General features: G+C 39.7%; 1 protein-coding gene across 1 annotated transcript; it reads left to right on the top strand.

The window, feature by feature from the left end:
• Positions 1 to 1,929: 1,929 nt before the first annotated feature.
• EIF2AK2 (eukaryotic translation initiation factor 2 alpha kinase 2) lies at positions 1,930 to 22,998 on the top strand. The gene is made up of 16 exons (XM_057389790.1): positions 1,930 to 2,069; positions 2,552 to 2,678; positions 6,246 to 6,360; positions 7,342 to 7,508; positions 9,018 to 9,120; positions 10,564 to 10,622; positions 11,569 to 11,650; positions 12,108 to 12,142; positions 12,309 to 12,443; positions 12,857 to 12,976; positions 14,059 to 14,166; positions 15,621 to 15,813; positions 18,372 to 18,497; positions 19,056 to 19,151; positions 22,732 to 22,794; positions 22,879 to 22,998. Exons 2-16 carry the CDS (start codon positions 2,575 to 2,577, stop codon positions 22,996 to 22,998), a joined length of 1,626 nt encoding a protein of 541 aa, XP_057245773.1. The 5' UTR covers positions 1,930 to 2,069; positions 2,552 to 2,574.
• Positions 22,999 to 23,075: the final 77 nt, after the last annotated feature.

Below are 23,075 nucleotides of genomic sequence, written 5' to 3'. Positions count from 1 at the left end.
CACGCAAAAGATTTGGTTCAGTTCGGCTTCCTCGGCTTCCCTGATACCTTCTGCAGCGTCTCCTTCYACAGTGTCTTGCGGGCACAGCAGCTACAGCACTGGGACTGAGTCATCCAGTAGCAAATGTTCCTAATAAAGCCAAAGTCAATAACTCCACTATTTTGGGAACCTGTATAATAATGGAATATTAGAAGCTCCAAAGGTCAATATTTTCTAGAGCAAATGAACCAGAAAGGCATTCAAATGAAGGCCTGAATGGCTTTGATAGAACAAGATTTTCAGGTGTATATACCAAAGGCTGTTTCAGAATTGGTCATTTTCCCCAAGGTGAAGTTTAAGAGGTTCGTATTCATTGATAATGTTTTGATAAACACAAGGTATTTTTTAAGAGCAAGAAAGCAAATTTGGTCAACTTCATTAGTGTTTAATACTGTTGATGTCGATTAGACATTGATGATTAACTACTATTCACAAAGCTGGAGGAAACTTTGTCTCTTACCAAAAAAAAAAAAAAAAAAGGAAGTTATCTCCAGGTCACTTTCAGTTCTAAAAACTACACCTTTTATAGCAATCTCCGTGTCTGATGGAATACAGAGTCGTGTGCAAGGCCAAAGTAACTGTGCCCAAGAGCTTGGAATATGGCGAGTAAAACTACAGAAGTCAGATGTTTAAGGAGGGGGATTCTGAGAAGAAACAGAGATGGTTAAGGATCGTGTAATTAAGGCAATAAGAGAAGTTTTAATAAAACTGCTCTAGTTGAATTTAATAAAATGTGCTAATTTTGCTTGATAAGATGGAAAAGATGTGGATGTTAAGCATGTGGATTTCATGTGTGTCTACTGAATTACTATTAAAAAATAACTGAATTTCTAGGATTCATTCATTCATTAAGAAGATTGCATTTGTTTCACAGAGCACTGCACTGCAGTTAGTGAGCAGTGGATCCTATGTGTATCTTTTGGAAAAGGTACATTTCCATAAAATTAATGTTTATGCTCTCTTTGATGTTGGTCAGAGAGGTCATTGTTGGAAAATAAATGTCTTACAAGATTTTATAAGGTATATATTTTTACTAGAAGCTTTCAGTTACAAAATTGAAGCAGTTAAACCATGAATGATAATTATATTTTAAACTTATTTTTTATTTTTTAATTTTCAGTTTTCTCACCAGCTGTCTGCGCATGAAAAATATATGGTTTAGAGTATGACTAATTGTAAAATGTGCTTTTGCATATACTTGAAAAGTTCTCTGCAAGTATTTTGAACTTCAGCCAGCTGTTTGATGTGCTATTATTTATTTGGACCCCAGGGTTAGCAAATAKAGCTGTCCCTTATGACAGCTTTATCTATCAGTAAGTGCATTACTTTCTCATTGCTTTTTCTGCAGGCTCACAAGAGGCTGAAWATCCCTCAGAGAAGTTCAGAGCCAGGAAAAGTCATTGGATACCTGAATTAGGAGACAAGCTGAAACGTAAGATACACTGCACATTCTAGAAGTGATCATGTRAGAATGCCAGTTTGGTGTCTTTAAATGAGGAATTGCTTTGGGTATCTTTTAACAACGAAGAACATCCAAAACCCCCAGCCAGTGCGATGGATGAATACGGAGAGTGGAGGCAGAAGGAGGCGAGAAGAGTGGGACTAATCCGTGAGGGAGACTATGMGGGTATAAAACCCCGGGGGTACTTGGGCTTGGGGGATTTGGATGTATTTGGGTGCGCACTGCTCTCCGCTGGCCATGCTGCTGAGCTACACTGCGTGGTTGCTGTAACAGAGAAAGGCGAGTCGGGGGCAAGGCCGGGGGTTCAGGTCTTTGCCAAGGCKCTCTCTTGCCTTGGAGCCCTCGCTCCCCGCGGGTTCAGGAGCGCTGGGTAGAGCGGAGGCGGCGGAGCCCTGCGGAGCTCTCCCGCCCTGCCGCCTTTCCGCCCTTTCGATTTCTGTTTCGTTTTCGCGCGGGCCGGGCGGTGCAGCGGGAAACGAAATTGGGCGGGGTCTGCTCTGCGCTTCGTGCTGCGCTGGGCTCAGTGCTGGTGCTGCCGCGGTTCTGGAGCGTCGGCCGCGGCTCGGAGGTACCGGGGGAGCGGGTGTGCGGGAGCGGGGAAGGGGTCCCTACGGTSCCGCCGAGATGGGGTGCCCGCACCCGCGGCCTGGCCCACGGCGCTCCGTGACTGCCCCCGGCTCGGCGGCGGCGTCATCGCTGCTTGAAGGAATTTGTTCGAGTGCCGCTGGGTTCTCCTCTGAAGGAACCGATTCCAATGCTGGAGAAACGTTACTGATTATTTTCCTGCCACGGAATTCAGTGAATGATTCAGTCTTTTTCTGTGAAGAAATCTGCTAAGCAATCTTCTCTAATCACTAAATTCTCCACTCTGTTTTCTAAAACTGTTCCAAGCAATGATTTCAAAACCTTTTGCAGACGAATCATTTGAATTAGAAACTGTAATTAGTTTTCCATKAACTTTGTTACTGGCACCAGTGTTCTATCTATCAGCATTAGGGGCTTTGTTCTATGCCTAGAGTGACAGACACACCTCTGAACGTTACTTTGCAGAATCTGTTGAAGATTGTGTCAAAATGGATCGTGAGTATATGGASAAGCTCAACCATTACAGTCAAATACATAATCTTTCAGTGGTTTATGATACCATCGATGTGACGGGCCCATCTCATGATCCTCAGTAAGTTTRCTCTGCATGTCAATAACCAGCAGGGCTCTTCCTGCAATGAACGAACAGGGTAAAGCTTGCAGTCACAAATGTCAATTTGCTGAAAGCAYAAATGTAGCAGGAGAGCTGGTTGAAACCATAAATTGAATGATAGGTGCGTGGGGAGAACATCATTGGATATAGTTGAAGGAGAAAACTTACTTCAAAGGTGATGGCTCTTTTTCAGAAAGTACCGGCAATGCACCTGTTACTTACTTGTAACTATCGTATGTTGTGCATCTCCCATGAAATCTCTCAGGAGGTGGATTGGGTTACAGGAAGTATTTCRGTTTATGATCTATAACTAAATTTCAGTTTATGATCTATGCTAATACAAAGCACTATACTAAGTGCTTTGATTTTTGTTTAGTTTTATAAAGCATTGTTGATTTCTAGCTATGAAGGTTGGATGTACTGATTGAGTACTACCATGTTTAAGGTGTAGTTTATTTCTTAACATCTCTTACAAGAAAAGGGTCTTTTGCTAAAGAACTTTGCATTCCATTTTAGAGGCAAATACAGGTGATGGAATATATTTTACCTTTTAACATTGATATAGTGTATTTTTTCCATTGCCAAAGGTTGTAGATACTCAAGATCTGTAATATTTCCTTGTGGGATTTTAAAAAAAATTTTGCTAGCTTGCCTGAAGATGGGACTTAGGCTAATTATTAATATGTTTCTTTGAAAGTCTTGGATTTTGTCAGCCAGCATTGTCTATGCAGACTAATTCTTAAATCTGACTACCATCCCAGAATAAATGAATAAATATTATCTAGATCTCAAATGTTAATCGATTATCTTATTTTTGCCCATGTGGCTTATGCAATTCAAAAAAAGTAGTGATCACAACTGTGATCACACAGCAGCACCTCCGTGCTTCAAAAGTGATGGCATGGGACAGACAGAACTTACATACATTCCAAGTTATTTATCCCATTTATTGTGCTTTTTCGTTGTTTTTCTGTGTGTTCTGTTACATTCACAAACGCAGTTCAGTCCTTTGTGTGACAGTGGTATCTAGGAAAATCCTGGGTAACTTGGGCTATTCCAAGGATACAATGTCAAGTGTCTGTGCAACATGTCTGTAGTGATGCGTGCTGTAAACCTCCTTCAGTGCCCTTGTGCTGCTCTTTCCCAGTGCTTTGACTGCTAACAGGATGCATTGACCACTGCTGGTTGTGAGCTGACTCCCCACCTCTTCTGGGCTCTCATGTCCCCTCTCTGTCCCATCTCATGAATCATCCTGCAGTTGTCTGAGGCATGATGCAGAGATACCTTCCACCTTATCATGGTTCTGGTGCTGTGGCTGCTTCCAGTACGAAGTCTGACACAGTCAGTGCTGAACACCATGTAAGAATGTTGAGAGAGTCCATGGTGGCTCAGTCCTGAGCTTTCTTGCTCTGGGAAGACAGTGAATGGACAGTTAGGCCAGTTCTGCCTAAATCTGTCTAGTCTGGGAATTGCTTATTAACTTGGGTTCCTGGTGGATAAATGTGACACTGCATTTGTGACCAACTCATGTAATGCTCATTCAGCTAATTCTCAGCTTGGTGATGGAGACTCAGATTGCAGTTTTCCTCAGGATGCTTAAATAAAACGGTGTATTTCGGATGCAGTGTGGCTGCTGAATGTGTATAGTATTCAGTGCTCAGGTATGGGTTGACTGACAAACCCCTTCCCAAAAAAAAATCTTTCTTACATGCTCTTTTTTTTTTTCTTTGCTGTTTCCTATGTATCAAGTATATGGCATACTATAAGTGTGCATTCTACTGCTGTTTGCCCCCTTTAGATTTCTTGTTAAGCCTTGCTTACAAAATGAGAGCAAGCACTCTTCTGCATCTTCATTGTTTTCCACCCAAACATTTCATTAAAGGGGAGAATGAAGTTGGAATAATGAAAAAAGTGTGTTCCTAAAGTCACTACACAATTTGCAACAAATTTTCCCACAGGAAAATCTCACGGTGTTATACCTTGACTGTTTGTGTGAATCCTTGGTGGCCATGAGCATTTACATGCAACCTRAAGCACGGACGTGCCCTGAGGCTCTAACGGTCACTTTAACTTGTTGCTATCACCAAAGGCAGAAATCCAGTTGTTGTTTTCTCCTCTGTTGCCTTTCGTGCAAAGGTAGTAGCAGAACCATKAAGAGATTTGTAGCTGTTGGACARGTTGGATCTGTGTTGGACAAGTTGGATCTGTGTTAGGACTGATTAGTCCAAAGTCCAACCATTTGTAGTTAGGGCACAGTGGTGGGTTGACCCCCAGGAGGCAGTGAAACCCGCAGCCAACTACTGACTTCCCCTCAGTGGGAAAGGAGAGAATCAGAAAAGTGAAAGCAAGAAAAATTTGTGGATGAAGACAGTTTAATAAATGAAGCATAGCTGGATGTGYGACCAAAGCAAAATAAGGAATTCGCTTTCTCCTACCCTTCAGCAGGCAGATGTTTCTGGGAAAGAGGGGCTTTGTCATGCCCAGCAGTTACTTGGGAAAGTAAATRCTACAGCCCTGAGTGTCCCTTCTTCCTTCTTCACCTCCCAGCTTTTATTGCTGAGTGTGATTCCATATGGCATGGAGTATCCCTCTGGTTGTGTCTCTTCCTAGTTTCCCACATATCCCTCCTCTGCTTGCTGGAAGGCCAGAGCAGGAAAAAGAAAAAGCTTTGGTGCTGTGCAAACASTGCTCAGCAACAGGTTAAACATCAACGCTGTGTTCGTCCCAAATCCACAGCACAGCCCCATTCTGGCTGCTCTGAGAAAAGTTAACCCCATYCCAGCCAGACCGAGTGCAGTCAGTCTTGAGCTGCATCAGATCCCCATTCTGACTCCTCAAGTGCCATATGGGAAGCAGGACATGCAGAGTTGTGGAATGGAAGGACAGAGAGGAAAGGGATCAGCAGTTGAGTGCAGAAAGGCAGGACTAGGGTATTTGTTTGTCTTTTTTTGGTTGTCTTTGTTTTGTGGTTTTTTTTTTTGAGGTTATTTTTTTTTGTTGTTGTTTTGTTGGACTTTTTTTTTTATGACTGCCTTTAAATTCATGTCTCGCAGCACCAGCCATGGTTTTTGCACTTTCTAAGTAGTGTATGTCACAGGGTAATAAAGATGAGCGCAAGGTCACATTTGATTTCATGAGACCGAGATTAGCTAATCTTTCCTCTCTGTATAGTTTTGCACTGCTGAAATGTATCCTGGTGTTAGGGCTTCACAACTTTGCTTGTAACAATGATGACCTCATGCATTCTTTTGCTTTTAAAAATGTAATTATTTTGATTTTAGAAAGCAGGTAAGCAGTTAAAAATACTGYTGGATCTAGTAAAGTACATGCATTTGTGACTAGAGAGGAAACTTCTAAAAATATTTATATGAAAGTATTATGATAATCATAGGTTTGGTATAATAAAAACACATTAATGCTTCAATACCTCCCAGTTATTCTGTAGTGCTTTCTAGATAATAAAAACAAAGTTTCATGTGATAAGGTTGTTAGAGTATATTTTTGAGAAAATGTAACAATGTTTTAGACAAGTTTCTTTCATTGCAGGTTCACAGTTGTGGCCAAAATAAATGGTGAGGTATATGGTACAGGCACTGGTAAAAGTAAAAAAGATGCAAAAGCTGTAGCAGCAAAAAAGAYGTGGGAAATGATTGAGGAACAGGTAAGTAAAAGTAGGATTAAGTTTGGGGTTTTTCTACTTTTTATCATGGAATTGTTTTCCTTGTTGTTCTCCTATAGGACTGATGTTTAATATCGTGAGTGTTTCCTCCTCTCTCTTGTAGGAGGATAAGGAAATGTATTTGCCTTGGTTAAGCTGTCTTGGTGTATCCAGGGTGGACAGTAATGCTTTCTGGTCTTGACAACAGTTCAGTAATTCTATGTTTTCCAAACATTTGCAGTGCATTACTCAGTGTGTCTGTTGCCACTCTGCTAATGAATTGCTTGCTTTCACTTGTTCTAATGCATCTTTTTTCCTTTTCCCTTGTCATTATATTCTTTACAGTATAGCTGGTTATCTACTGTATCCTTCCTTGATTAAGTCTAGGTTTGAATTTTGCTCCTTAGTTCTCTGCCAAGTGTTTTGCCCWTCTATATCTGCCATTCTTTATTTTTCTTTTTGACTCCGAATACTTCTTAGCACTTTGTGAGTGGAATCTTTCCTTACCTGTTTCTGTATGGCTTTAATTGTGTCACTGTCATTACTCTAACACAGTTGCTGCATGTTTGCTGATATGTTACTAATGCTGACTAATCATGAAATAGCTTAAAAGCCGTGTTTTCTCTCTGAAAATGCAGAAGAYCATTTGCAACCCTTGCTAAATGGCAGCATCAGCAGCATCCTRCTACTATCCCTTCTTCACAGCTCATTCCCTATATTATCATAAGAGATGGGATGAGGCATAGGGAGAGGTTGTTAAAGGCAAAGGTGTAGTACTTGGAAAGCCAGGTTTTTATTTGTTCAAAATGTAATAATTAAGGCTTGCAGTGTCTGTCCTTTGTCATGACGGACTTGGCTAATGCAAACTTGGGACATCTTAAGAGTCTTGAAATGTGGACAAACCTTGCAGCTATAGTAGTTCTTGTGCACTGTTAATGTCTTTAAGCTTAAGTTTTAAAGTTAACTGTTTTGTTTGTTTCACAGCACAAGAGTCCCTCACATATGGCAGCTGCAGAGTTAAGGACAACTCAAACAACCTCATCAACTCCACTAGACGATTATGTCAGCCTACTAAATATWTTTTCACAAAGGACAATGCAAATCGTTGATTATACTAACACASATCGTTCTGGAGATGCCCATGCTCGCATGTAAGACAGAATTTATCTTCCTGCTTCCTTCTAGTACTTTRTTGTGTTTACTAATGCTACCATTAGTTATCCGTGGTCATGTTAGATGAATCTTTACAAAGAATCACATGATGTGCCTGAGAGCACTGTCCAGATGCTTCTTGATCTCTGACAAGCTTGGTGCTGTAACCATTTCCCTGGGAGTTCCAGTGCCATCTGGGTGAAGAATCTKTTCCTGCTATCTGACTTAAACTTATCCCGATTCAGCTTCATGCTGTCTCCTTGAGTCCTGTCCCTGGTGACCACAGAGAAGAGATCAGTGTCTCTCTCCTCTTCCCCTCACAAGCTGTTGTAACTGCAATGAGGTCTCCCCTCAGTCTCCTCCAGGCTGAACAGACCAAGTCACCTCAGCTGTTCCTCATACCACTTCCTCTCAAGGCCCTTCACCATATTGGTTACCCTCCTTTGGGTASGACATAGCTTAATGTCATTTTTCTATTATGGCACCCAAAATGGCCCCCAGCACTGGAGGTGAGGCTGCCCCAGGTCAGAGCAGAGCAGGACAATCCCCTCCCTTGCCCAGCTGGTGATGCTGTGCCTGATGCCCCCCAGGACAGGGCTTTCCCTGCTGGCTGCCAGGGCACTGCTGGCTCATGTTCAACTTGCCACTGACCAGGACCCACAAGTCCCTTCCTGCAGTGCTGCTCTCCAGCCTCCTGTTCCCAARCCTATACATGCTACCTGGGTTGTTCCATCCCAGCTGCAGAATCCAGCACTTGCCCTTGTTAAATTTCACATGGTTGATGATTKCCCATCCCTKASTTTTYGTGTCTTGGTCTCTCTGAAGGGCTYCTCTGCCCTCAAGGGAGTCGACAGCTCCTCCCAATTTAGTCAGCAAACTTACTTGGTATCCTTCAAGTCCTTTGTACAAGCTGTTAATTAAGCTGTTGAAGGTCAGGGCTGAGAGTGGAGCCCTGTGGAACCCCACTAGAGACAAGTTCCCAGTCTGATATCACCCCACTCACTAAAACCCTTTGTGCCTGGCCCATGAGCCAGTTGCTCACCCATCATTTAAACATGGTATCCAACTGTGGGCTGGGCCTTTTGTGCAAAAGGACACCATGAGAGATGGTATCAAAAACTTAGCCAAAGTCCAAATAGATTACATCGTCTGGCYTTCCTAGATCAGCTAGGTGGGGTACCCTGTCATAGAAGGAAATCAGGACTTTCCTCTCATGAAGCCATGCTGGCTGTGACTGATGACTGCATTGCCCTCCAGGTGTTTATCAATACCTCCCAGAAAAATCTTCTCCATGACTGTACCAGGCTGTGATAATGGGTTATCTTGAAGACACAACAAATTAGCTATCTACCATTATTAATTAGATTAGATGTATATTGGAAACACTGTCCTGAAGATTTATGTTTCAGATTTCCATTCTATAATGTCAGTTGATTCTAGTATTTCAAAATCATTAAATTAAGACTTGTCATATGGGATTTGACTTGATTCCCTGTTGTGTTTTACAGGTATTCTGTTAGCTGTAMAATTAGTGGTCACTTGTATGGAAGGGGCACTGGACCTTCTCTAGCTGTTGCAAAACAAGCTGCTGCAAAAGAAGCATTTGAGAGGGTAAATACGGAAATTCTCTGACAATATGTGCTATATTTAGCTTTAACACAGAAGGTTAAATCTTTGAACCAATTTCCTCATTGTATTTAAAAGCTATGCCACAGATTCCATCATAGAGGGRAATAATTCATATTTTAGTATGTTGGTTTGGGCTACTGTTAATAGAGTTTTTTGTGTTTCTACATTCAATTTTGGATTTAAAAAAAAACCCTAATAGTTGATACCTGTTTCAGAATAAGTCTGATATGTTGTCATTCAAGGATGCACACATATTAAAAATTTCTAAATTCTGACTCATAAACCAGTTGTCTTCTGTGTGAAGTGTTCTTGAGCTGCAGGCTATGAACTTCTATTACTCTCTTCTGTTGGGTCAAAAATCTATTGTGAAATATGAGAGGMAAAATCAGGAGTCAGAATCACCAGGACTTGCCTTCTGTGGTGTTCCAAGGCAGAGCCTAGTGAAACAATTGCTGCCACCATCCTCTGGAGAGCAGAACTGTTGGCTTCATGTTGGCAACGCCTATTTCCACATGTGCAAAAAATTATCAGCATTCCAATAATGATCTAAACCCACTTCTGAAAGACACATAACATATGAACTAACTTAAATGGGTTGTAGTTTAAAGTAAAGGATGGTAGTAGGGGAAGGGAAGAAATATTTTTTACTTTCAAGTGTTTTTAAAATTTTTTGGCCATTACTGTGAATTTTCAATGCTTTTTTCATTGTTTTTAAGCAAACATGTAATTAATGGCCTATTGCAGCTCTAGGAGTCTTTCTTAATATTTTCCTGTATTGCAAGCCCAGGGATCTTTTAATTTTCATCAAAGTCCGAAATTTACTACCTCAAGCAGAACTTGTATACCAATTAGTCTAAACTTGGGGTCAGTTGTTTTGGTTTGGTTTTAAATTTTATTAATTCTCATTGATGTCTGTGTAACAAACGAAATGTAACTGGCCAAAATTAGTTGGGATAAGTTTTTTTTTATTCAACTCCAATGTAGTCATGGAAATTTTGCAGAGTTTTCATGCCAAAGACATTGAATGCCAATTTGTACTGACTCAGATTTTCAGTTCTGCTGATTACATATAYCAAAGCCTACATATATCTCATTTTCCACACAGGCAATTGTACATGCAGCAACCAGTGAAGACATTTGCTTTTCATAATTCTTACGCTTATCCCAGTTTTGAATAGAATCCAAACTCTACTTTAGTAATGTGTCTGTGSAGTACACTCTATGTGACAGGGCCTTGGGTGCAATTTCTCTGGGTGGGAGATTGGGCAGATGTCTTTCTTCCAGGAGGTTTTGAATGTTTAGTGCAGTTAACARCTTGCTCTTAGGACCCTGTAATCTTCTGTCTCCCCTCTTTGGATGGCATTTTTTCCAYTAGGGATTTGTTTATGTGATTTTGTTAAGTATTCTTGGCTTTTTTTTATTTAGCTGGAAGCTGAAAAATCTAATGGCAATTTGTCTCAAGTGTCAACCCAGAGTGACTCCAAGTAAGTTGGATTCATTGCTAATGTGATAATAATGTATTTACTAATCTTAGAGGGTAATGCGCTCTAATTCTAAATAAAATATATTATAGTTTGTTCTATTGCAATATAAAGCCATTTAATTTTAATTTTAATTTGTATTCCTTAAGCCTCAGAACAAMGTTTGTTCTACTTGTGCAATTTTATGTGAGTCTGTATGAAATAGCTTATAATAAGTTTTGATATATTCATATTTTCTGATATATCTATATTTTGCCATAGGTAGTTCTTTCAGAAGCATTTTTACTGCAATGTAAATGGATTAACCTACCTCATTCAATAGCATTATTTCATGCCATTTAAACACTCACTTTCCTGTTGTGACATTCTTGTGAACTCAGTATAATTTAATTTCAGTACTTTCCTGTGCTCCATGTTCTGCTTTCTTCTCTCCCTTTTTAATTTTTTTCCCTTTTTCTGTTCTACATAAATCTTCATTTCCACCAAAAGGAAAAATTTGCTTACCAAAAGAAAATGAGCATATATAAATTTCATATGTGATTTGAGAACCAGAAGTTTGACTGTAGTCCCACTACACTTTTACGTTCTTTTTATGTATCTGATTGCCTTAATGTTACACAATGCTAAAGGTGGCTCTACTACCTTGAAATAAACATCTGTGTTTAACTTATTTAAATAAAAGGTGTAATAAATATATATTATGATATCTAGGTATCATAGAATCATATCATAATAGAAATAAAGGAGTATTTTGCAAAGCATTGTTATTTTAGTAGCTTTCAACCAGGATGTTTTGTAGTTTAAATCAGTAATGATTGTTAATGCCTTTTCAGGTTTTGCTTTAAAAACTGTGTATTTTGTGGTACTACTTCCGTTCTTCTGGCAATTATTTTATTTATTATTGTGTTACTTTCATCTAAAAATAATCTATTTTTTTTTTCAATAAAAGCAGTGTTTGCTTTGACTCAGCTACAGWGTTGGTAGAAAAAATTAAAGGCATGGCAGTATGTGAAAAGCCTTCACCTTCTCAGGTATAGTATGAAAATGGTCTTCCTCATAATTACATTTTAGAACCTGAATAAGGCTTGCTTCTTGTCARAATGTAACATCAGTTTGTTCTTTTATCCACTAATCATTAGAAAATACATGCATTTTTCCTAAGAATGTTCAGTACATTCTTACTGTTAGCCATTAGTCATTTCCTTCTGTACTGTGGATCAAATTTATGAAGTGTTGAACAAATGGCAGTACTCCAAAGGAAAAGGGTCAAACTAAGCTAATTTTTTGTTATGAAAACAATGATAATGTTATGCATAGCCTGCCTGAAAAACATTGAGCCAAAATATGGCTTTGTTCTTATTACCTTGTTCACATGAGGAATGATCATATTTATAAGCAGTTCCTAGATACATTATGAGACATGTTTCAACTGTAGTGAAAATATTCAGGATGCTTCATTTAGGCTTTTTTTTTCTGTTTTCCATGTAGAGAAACACACCAAGCTCTGCTGTGAAGCCCAAAAGGTATGTGTTTATTTCTAGATTGCTGTCTCCTGTMAATGATGCTGCAAATCACTTTATTTTTTTTCTGTGTCTGGTGAAGAACTGCTGCTATCGGGAGGCACATTTTTTTCTCATCATGTGTTAGAAAAATGTCTCATTATAAATTTTGCTTTTATTCTTGTTAAAGAAAAATGGCAGCGAATTTTGCTAATATAAGAAACAAGGAAGAGGAAAAAGCTATGTCAGATTCAGATGGAAGTTTTCCAGATGTGGACACAAATACTGGAGAAGASAATGGGAGTCCACACACTGTCAATATGATGTAAGAAGGACTTTTTAAAATTAATATTTGTAAGGCAATTATGGTAGTATGAATCTAGATTTATTTATTTATGGTAGGAGGGGAAATACTGCTGTAAAAAGAGTTTTCAAAGAAGATTGGTATTAGATTTATTTTTTCCTGGAAATTTTACATATRGGGTAGAAACTGCAATGCACTCATATTTAAAACTCACAACTAAACATTATGTGAAGATGTGAGGGTAATTACCTGACAGGCCTGCAAGGGTCAGTTGCCCTTGCTGTTTTAATCTCCAAGACTATGATTTAGACCTGTAGATTTGATCCCTGTAGAATATTTCAGTAGATGTATTATATCTGTCAAAATTAYTTTCATATCCTTAAATTAAAAAATAAGTAAAATTAAAGGTGGTTTCCTTTTTTTTTTTCTTCAAGATTTCTTGAACAATATAAAGAAATAGAGCCTATCGGTGAAGGTGGTTTTGGGAATGTTTTCAAGGCAACATCAAAGAGTGATGAGAAAACCTATGCAATCAAACGAGTTGAATTCACAGAGTACGTACTGTATATTTACTTCTGCCTTTTAGGACAACCTTAATCAAGATTTTAGTACTTTGTTTTCACACTTCAACGATGCTGGGAGCCTCTAAGTGATTTCCATTATTAATTGTCTAACCTTTCTAGAAAACGGTTTTATTTCCAAGTGAAGCTGAAAATGGTGCTGAACCTTTGTTAATTTTTGCATGTAATGGGTTGATTTCTGCTGGAACTGTAAAAATGTAGATGTGTTAAGTTCTGTTTTCCCTGAACACAATAGTGCTCTGGTTGCTAATATTGCAAAATGTGTTTGAAGAAAACTTGATGATTATTAAAACATTGAAAGCAGCCCTGTTACTTTTGACAGGCTACATGGAAAATTTCCATATCAGCAATGCRCAATAACTATAATAAGGGAAAATAGAAAAAAAAATCCAAGTAATAMATTTTATTGTTTGTAGTTAGAAAATGCTTTATATATGATCCACGTAGTCATTACTCTCATGTTGTGTTACTTGTCTTTTCTAAATCCCAACAGAGAATGGTGATCTTAATTTTTTTTAAACTAGTTTTCTGTAACCATTACCTAGTAGAGCATTTTATCAGCAGTTGAAAAAATTAATTTCTTTTAGGTAACCTTTTGAAAATGTTTTAAGTTKTTGGAGATACTTATCCCTAAAATTGTGTAATGTGTATATTTCCCTTTGAATTCTTGTGGGTTTTTTGCAAATGTATGTTATTTTCATTGGTATTACAATCCTGAGAACTGTGCTACAAAACTTCTGCAGATTCTTCAAGTAATGACTGCAGCTCTGCTGATGGGTTTGCAGCTATCTGCTTTTTCAGATTTTTTTGAGTGGAACTTTAATTCCTAATGTGTTTAAAACATTTTTTATACTTTGAATAACTGAGCAGATGAAATTTGCTCAGTTTTTTTTTTGAACTTTGAACTTATATGAAGGAGAATATTATGCTTTGTTTCTAAATTTATGTAAAATTACCTGTATCCCACCAGTTGATAGCATATCTTTTATTTAACTTTGTATTACATTTTAATAGGGAAATGCCTTTTTTAAAAAATCTTTTCCCCCTCCTGATAGGAAAGTACAGCGTGAAGCAATTGGACTTGCAAGCCTTACACATGAGAACATAGTGCGGTATCATAGCAGCTGGAAAGGGCCTGACCATATAAAATACCCATACTCAAGGTAACTACAAAATTGTAGTTTGCATTCACAAACTTGTTTGCCACAATTAACTTTATGCTGTGAAAAGAAAGGCTGATATATTAACTTAGTGAATTTATATAGAAGAGTAAGAATGCAGAACTCAAAATTTGGGGCAAGAATTAACAACAGAAACTAAAAAACTGCCAGACAGTTGGCTATCAAAATCCTGATCAGAAGCTTCCTTTTTATAATAAATACTGGTCAGCCTGTAGCTACAATAGATTTAATTATTTTCTTAAGTTAATATTTTACCCATGATGCCTGAAACAGTTTGGATTGTTTAGAACAGAAATACAAAATAAAATGCTYTTTCATTTAGAGGTAGCCTTTTGACACCGAGACTTCTGGTAAAACAGTGATGAGAGTTTTACTTGTAAATTAGACTATTAACTTTTCCAAGCTCCTGTAGTAAGCTTTTTTCACTAGATATAAATTCAGACCCTTCAGACAGGCTGCCATACTTACCTAGAGCCTGATTCAAAATTATGGTTGGCATGATAYCACTCCTGTACTGTGCTCATTAAATGAGTAAAATGGGGGGGGGAAAGTCTGTCAAAAGCAAACCATTGATATGTTAGAGCCTCAATATCATGTATATTTTTCCATTAAATGGTTATTGGGTAAAAGACAGGAAGAAAAGTCCTCAAAGCTGAGGTCCCAGATGGGAATTGGTGCTCTGACCTCAAGGTTACAGAGAGTCCTGAGCCATTTTATGCTTGTTCTTTCAGTGCCTCAAGCAGGTTTATTTCCAGGGCATTCATCACACAGTGTACATAGGGAAAAACAATAGCTGCTTCACTTTTCATTGTCCTTCCCCTCACCATCTGCAGCCTCAGCCTATGCTATGGGCTCTTCTGGAAAGTGTGAGGCTGCCAAGTGGGTGAATATATTTCATCTAGATTTCCAGCTCTCAGAAGGGTTTCTGTGACTAGCAGACMGATGTCAAAGACAGTCACTGCACTACCTTCTTGACAGGACAGAGTTGGGAAGAGCATGACCTTTCTGGGCAGGATAGGAAGGCTGATGCTGTGTTTGTTGAGCAGAACAGAGAATACATGTCAGGGACTTGCAGCAGTTCCTACAAGACAAGATGGAAGCCAAGGACAGTGCTAATTCTTCCTGCATAGGACATGCCTCCAGGTATGAGGGAAGTTGAACTTGGGAACTCAGACAACATTCAGTGTTGAAACTAGGAAGCAAGCAAAACTTTAGAAATATTCCAGGGGTATGTAGCGACTGAGCAGGGATTCTTTGGTTTGTAGTCGTAGTTATTTAATACAAATTGCTCTAGGCTCTTTCTTAAAATTAAGAGACTTGCAGACTTTGTTTTGGGTAAGTCCAAGAACAATTATTAGCAAAAAGTCTTTTTAGAGATGACTTGGGAGGAATTGTATCTTGCCAATTTTAATATGGTATGTAATTTTCTTTTCAAGCCGTAATTCAGACAAAAAAACGGACTGTCTTTTCATCCAAATGGAATTCTGTGAACAAGGAACTTTGGAAAACTGGATTGCACAGCACAGAGAAGACCGAAACTATCATGTAATGGCACAAGAGAAATTTTTACAAATAGTGAAAGGAGTGGAATATATTCATTCTAAAAAGTTAATTCATCGAGACCTCAAGGTATGTAGGATATGTAAATAAAGAAAAAAAAGAAAAAGCTAGTACACTTACCAGAATTTCAGCAAATGTTAAAATGTTATACTCGTTGCATACTCTGTTACTTAGCAGTGTCCTTCTTTGGATATTCCTAGTGATTAATTTTCTTTCACAACTCGCTGAACCTCATCCTAAATTCAGAGGGTGAACTGGAGAACCTCAGAATGCAATAGCTCACGGAATCAGTTGTCATCAGCTAAGAGGCATTTTCAGTGTGTTATCAGGTCACAAGACTGCCTTCTGGAAAAGAGGTTCAGTCTAGCAAGTTTACTCTTGCCATATTGTAAACAGATCTATCCTAATGCATGCTGTGTTTGATAACAATATGTTCTAGTTACTTTTGTCTCACGTATGTGTACAAATATTTGAATGCTATGGATTTGGATAAAATTCCAGTCTCTAGATGTGCACAGTCCTAAGATTTCAGAATAAAGAATATAAGGAACAAAGCCTTGACGGCTTCAGGATGGAAGCTATAATGTTGCTTACAGAGTTTTAAATCACTCACTTCATGAAAAAAATCATTAGTGTAGTGGCATTCCTAGGTTTATAACTTCCCTGCCTGACCACTCGAGTCATTCTGGCAGTCAAACTCCCACCAGCAGAGGCCTTGACAGATGGCACTGAAGTCCCTTCACAATAGGCAGCTCCAGTGAATCCACAAGAACTTCACYTGACTCCCACAYACTCCAGCCTTATTCAATGCTCAACATGGGGTTCAAAGCCTTGACCCTGAGATTAAGGGTTTCTACCAACTGAGCTAGGAATAAAGCTTTGGTTGATCAGGAATAGTATTGTCCAATTTAATGCTGCTTCTCAATCCACAYGCTGCTCACTCACTTCCACCTCCTGTGGGAGGCTGGAGAGGAGAATTGGAGGCACAAAAGATAAWGATCATGGATTGAGATAAGAACAATTTACTGAAACAGCAATGAAATATGAAAACAAAAACAGCAACACCATTGAAAGCAAAAGTCTAAAAACAGAGTGATTCACATCTACAAAATTCACTGTGGAGGCACAAAACCTGACCATGCCACAAAACCTGACCTGGAAGTGAATCCTTCCCCCACTACCAGAAGATGRCATGAGGTGGTATAGAATAAYCTCTGTGYCCTAGCCATGTATCCCCCGCCCATTACTGTAAAAATTAACCTCTCCTGACCAGAACCCAGATATATTGTTAACTCTTCCACCTGTATTTGAGTTCAGGAACTTTCYTCTCCTCATTGATCTGCTGTCAGCTTGTGTGCTTGACCATCCGGGATCTCCATCGCCCAGAATCAAAGCTGTAGGATAGGTTCAAGCTGAGATTAAAGTAATTAGTGCCTTGTAGGAACACAGTCATTAAATAGTGTAGCCAGCTATAGGTACTGTATTAAATATGTGTGGACATGGTCAGACTTGAACATAACAACTACACTGAGCATTCTTTACATGAAAATCTCTTCCTGTTGACTGTTAAACATCTGTTGGCCTTATGGTCCACTGGAACTTCTTTGAGTCAAAGATAGTTTGAGGCTATTTGGTTTTGTATTAAAAACATTCACAATGTAGTTTCTTTATATTCTTTGGGGAAACTTCATTGAAGCACATATAGTTCTAYTTTTAATTGTTTGTGTTTTGGTATTGGCTAGGATATAGTTAATTTCTTTTCAGTAGGTGGTWCAGTGCTGTGTTTTGGATTCAGTATTATAATGTTGATAACACACTGATGTTTTGGTTGCTACTAAGTAGTGTTTATTCTAAGTCAAAGATTATTTTGTTACATGGAAGAGGGGCTGATCTGTGTTCCAGGAGGGGATCTGAAGCGGGTGGTGAGCAGTTGTGCATCACTGTTTCTCCTTGTTTTGGTTTGGTTTTTTTAATCTTTTTATTATCATTATTATTTATCATTGTTATTAAATTTTACTTTTGTTTCCTGTATGAAACGGTTTTAAACATATCTTACAAGTTTACTTTTGATTCTCCCTCCCATTCTACTGTGTGGTGCTTAGTTGCCAACTGGCCTTAAGCCATGACAACTGTCAAATTTAAAAATGGGAAGTTCAATGGAAATATAAAAGTGATACTTAGATACCTGCAGTAAGCCTTAACTCTGCATTTGATTARTACAGATCATCCTTCTTTGCCTAGGAGAAACCCTGGTTTGAGTGGAATTCCATGTGACACTAAATGCTTTGCCCAAGTGTGTCAAGTCCCAGGGATTGAAGACTGAAAAGCATTTTGAGATATAAAATGCACAATGTATTTGATGAGTAATTAAAGCATGATACAGTTATGATTGAGTTAGTGGATAAAAGGTGCAGTTACTGCAGAATGTACTACTTGAAATTTAGTTTGTGTTTTTAAAAATTGATATAATTTACTTCTCTTTGCACACCATCAGTTTATTAATGCTGCTTTCTGAACAATTATCAAATTTTATGGGGAACATTTTTGGGGCTGGTTATGCTTGATGATAAACTTTGGTCATTTGGTGATTTTTCTTTTCTTCTTTTTACTTATATATGCAAAAATAGCCTCAGAATATATTCATATCACATGATGATAAAATAAAAATAGGTGACTTTGGTCTTGTGACTTCYGTGGCATTTGAGACTCTTACTGAGAACAGAGGAACAAAATCATATATGGCACCAGAACAGGTAATTATCCTGCTGTATTAGTGTCTCTGTAATTAGATTTGCACWATAAACTCAGCACTGGATGTATTCAATCCTAATCTCAGCATTAAAGCTAATTGCCTAAAGTTCCCTGGTGTGACTATATGTGAGGATAGCWGTATTCTGGAGAAAGCTTTGCTACAAGTGTGGTAAAGTTTTCTGCTCTGGGTGAACAGTCTGAGACTGCGTGCTGTAAGAAATGCTCTTGCAAAACCAGGCTGCCAGACATATATTTAAATTTGAATTTAGGACTTCTGTTAATTGTGTAATTTGAGTTTCTCTATTTGTTTCATTATTTGTCACAGGGCAATRTCAGCATGCTTTATACAGGTTGGTGGAAGTCTTAATTTCAGAGTGTTCAATGTGACATGAAAACCACTATCTAACAGGTCTGAGGCAGAAAAAAACTAATAAGGATATTGAGTRGGGCCAATCCTATAGCCTTGAGTGGAAATTTCTGCTGATTTCAAATTTTGCTTTAAGAAGTGCTGCTCTCCAGTTGGATTTGATGCCTGTATTGTTCTGTTCTAATCTTTCTAGTYTGGGGCCAGATATGGAAAGGAAGTCGATATTTATGCACTGGGATTAATTTGGTTTGAAATTCTTKCGGTATTCACTGGTCATGAGAAAATTAAGGTATGTAATCCTTAAAAAAGAGCTCCCATTGTTATTGTTTTGCTTTGCTGCTGGTATCACATGATGATAGCACACTAGAAGGAATCTCTTTATCTAGAGTACTATCTCCATTTACATTTTTTCCTTAATTCATTTCCATAAAGCCTGTAAGTCCTCACATCTCAGTTTAAATCTGTAACTGAAGTTAAAAAATATTAGTTTATTTCACTTATGTCCTACTGCATATTCACTAAAGCCTGAGCATGCTAAAGGATAATGTCAAGCAAAAAAGGATGTCRCGTTTCTTATAAATCTGTTTTTGTGATCAGAAACTTAAAGGAAGTATTTTTCTAATTTTAGAAAATTATGGATGGGTGAGTTTTGTGTCTGCCATGCCCTTGTCTTCACTGTACAGTGGAGCAAGAAGAGTTCCCATCAGGCCAAAACCCTTGCTATCTTCCAAGATGAAAATGAAAGTGATTTGGAACATGTTGCTTTAAGTGARAAATATATTACTTCAAAAAGAAATTCCATGTTACTTAAGCTTTTTAGAAAAAGACATCTTCTTTGTGTTTTGAGCTTTTTATGTGCAAACCTACATATTGATACGACCCTGATGTAGCTGCTGGGGGTATTTTGTCTAAAGTAATTGTGTTTGAACACTGTTAGCCTGATCCTTTTGCCAGTATGAGAAAATCATACCAATGTGTCTGTTCAACTTGGCTCTGTCCAGCCACCTTGCAGCATTTTCTCAGATATTTTGTTCCTGCCCACAGCTGACTGCAAATGCATGCACAGTCCCATGGTGTTTACAGTTGGAAAGGAGTAATTTCCTTAAACTGTAAAAATGTTGTGCTCTGTGGGCAGGTGGGGAAGCTATATGGATGGAAAGTCTTAAGGTGGTCTTCAGCTGAAAAGAATTCAGAAAGAATTTCACTTAATGTAACTTGATAAATTCTAGCGCTGGCAAGCCCTGCTGTAAGAACATAATGTAAAAGCAAAGTTGATTTTTCTGTGTTGAGTAACTGGTTCAGCAGATGATACCCTGCAGGTAGGGTCACAGGCCTAAAGCTACTAGTAAAGAGTAGGGGGAAAACTTGAAGTTCATGGGAGGTTTTGTTTTACAGGATAGTGGTTGTAATGCCTTGCTGTGCCAGGCTTGAAGGGATCTATGACTAGCTGATGATTCAGGATACACAGCTAAGTCCAAGAACATGATTGTCATCTTCAGGCAGACATTATAATAGTTAACAGCAAATTAATTAAGCAGAATGCTCTGTTTACCCAGAAAGCCACTTGCAGAATCATAGAATGGGTGAAGTTGGAAGGGGCCAACGGAGGTCATCTTGTCCAACCTCCCTGCTCAAGCAGGGTTCCCTAGAGCGCATTACTTGAGCCTGTGCCCAGTTAATCTCCAGTCAGGGAGACTCCACACCCTCTCTGGGTAATCGGTCACCCACACAGTAAAGGAGTTCCTCCTCATGTTCAGGTGGAACTCCCTGGGCATCCGTCTGTGCCCGTTGCCTCCTGTGCCATGGCTTGGCAGCACCGAGCAGAGCCTGGCTCCGTGCTCTCGGCACCTCCCTTCAGACACTCTCAGACATTGATGAGGGCCCCTCTCGGTGTCTCTTCTCCAGGGTGAACAGGCCCAGCTCCCCCAGCCTTTCCCCCTAAGAGAAGCTCCAGTCCCTTTGTTACCCTCCTCTCGAGCTGCTCCAGGAGCTCCCTGTCTCTCTTGTCCTCAGGAGCTCAGAACTGGACCCAGCACTCCAGATGTGCCTCACCAGGGCTGAGTAGAGGGGCAGGATCACCTCCCCTGACCTGCTGGCTGTGCTCTTCCCTATACACCCCAGGATTCCATTGGCCTTCTTGGCCACCAGGACACCCTGCTGGCTCATGGGGGGCTTCTTGTCCTCCAGGATCCCCAGTCCCTCTCCACAGAGCTGCTTTCCACCTGTCAGCCCCCAGCCTGTGCTGGTGCAGGGGGTTGTTCCTCTCCAGGTGCAGAACCCTGCACTTGCCTTTGTGGAATTTCAGAAGGTTCCTCCCTGCCTGTCGAGGTCCTTCTGAAGGGCTGCACAGCCTCTGGGGCATTGGCCACTCCCCCAGCTCTGTGCCATCAGTGAACTCGCTGAGGAGGCATCTGCTCCTCCATCCAATTCATTGATGAACAAGTTAAACAAGACTGGNCATCCGTCTGTGCCCGTTGCCTCCTGTGCCATGGCTTGGCAGCACCGAGCAGAGCCTGGCTCCGTGCTCTCGGCACCTCCCTTCAGACACTCTCAGACATTGATGAGGGCCCCTCTCGGTGTCTCTTCTCCAGGGTGAACAGGCCCAGCTCCCCCAGCCTTTCCTCCTAAGAGAGAAGCTCCAGTGCCTTAATCATCTTTGTTACCCTCCTCTGGAGCTGCTCCAGGAGCTCCCTGTCTCTCTTGTCCTCAGGAGCTCAGAACTGGACCCAGCACTCCAGATGTGCCTCACCAGGGCTGAGTAGAGGGGCAGGATCACCTCCCCTGACCTGCTGGCTGTGCTCTTCCCTATRCACCCCAGGATTCCATTGGCCTTCTTGGCCACCAGGACACCCTGCTGGCTCATGGGGGGCTTCTTGTCCCCCAGGATCCCCAGTCCCTCTCTGCAGAGCTGCTTTCCAGCAGTCAGCCCCCAGCCTGTGCTGGTGCAGGGGGTTGTTCCTCTCCAGGTGCAGAACCCTGCACTTGCCTTGGTGGAATTTCAGAAGGTTCCTCCCTGCCCATCTCTCCAGCCTGTCGAGGTCCTTCTAAAGAGCTGCACAGCCCCTGGGGCATTGGCCACTCCTCCAGCTCTGTGCCATCAGTGAACTCGCTGAGGAGGCATCTGCTCCTCCATCCAATTCATTGATGAACGAGTTAAACAAGATTGGCCCAGTATTGAACCTTGGGGACAGCACTGGTGACAGCCTCCAAACAGACCCTGTGCTGCTGATTACAGCCCTCTGGGATCTGCTGTTCAGCCAGTTCTCAAACCACCTCACTGCCCACTTGTCCAGTCAATGCTTCCTGAGTTTGCCTATGAGGATATGAGAGACAGTGTCACATAGAAAAGAAAARAATTGTTACCCAAAAGCCTTTTCTGTAGAACGTAATGAGAAATCTGTTAGTTGCTTTGAATTCCATGTAGCATTTCATGCAGTGACATAGAAATAAGTGTGTGTTACTGAACACAGTAAAAAGGAGGAAGCAGATYTGCTTGGCTTGCAAACAGAAATTTGGTTTTTTCTTTTAATATTATTAGACTAYAAATCCATTATTTTTAAATTAAKGAAAGAAAGGTAATGGTTCTGAAAWAGAAAGAACTACTGAAACAAACATGTYATTGTAGTGTGTGAAGTTTTTAAGCTTAGAAATGGATAATAGTTGACAGAAGGACATCAAACCAAAGCACAGTTAAATTTAAAAAGAAAACCCCAACCTTTCAAACTGTTTACAGTTGCTTTTTGAAGCCTTACATTTCCTGTAGATTTGTTTTTTTTCCTAACTACTTCAGTAAACTATATGGGTCATAAGGTAGAGATGCAAAACATGAGTGAAAGCATATGAAAACTATTCTCTTTTATTAATTTTAGGTGTGGCCTTCTGTTAGACAGGGTRAACTTCCAGAGCACTTCATCAACCAATTTCCATCACAGGTATGAGATTTTAATAAATTTTTTAGTTACTGTGTTTATAAAACAAAAAACAAAAAACAACCAACTATTGACATTTTTTTGCAGGCATCCATAATCAAAAAGATGCTTTCAACAGATCCTGCAGGAAGGATGACTATATCTCATTTACTTGATCTTCTTAAGTCCATTGATAAAAAGGAGCCACTTAAAAATTWTTCTTACTAAATGTCCTTTCAGACTGTTTAAATAGAGCTTGATACATTTATTACAACTGATGAAATGACAACAGATGTCAGAAGCAA

The sequence above is a fragment of the Malurus melanocephalus genome, unplaced genomic scaffold (genome assembly GCF_030028575.1).
Source record: "Malurus melanocephalus ecotype Western Australia unplaced genomic scaffold, MMel_1.1 scaffold_19, whole genome shotgun sequence".
In the NCBI taxonomy this organism is placed as follows: domain Eukaryota; kingdom Metazoa; phylum Chordata; class Aves; order Passeriformes; family Maluridae; genus Malurus; species Malurus melanocephalus.
This window is presented reverse-complemented; position numbering and strand designations above follow the sequence as displayed.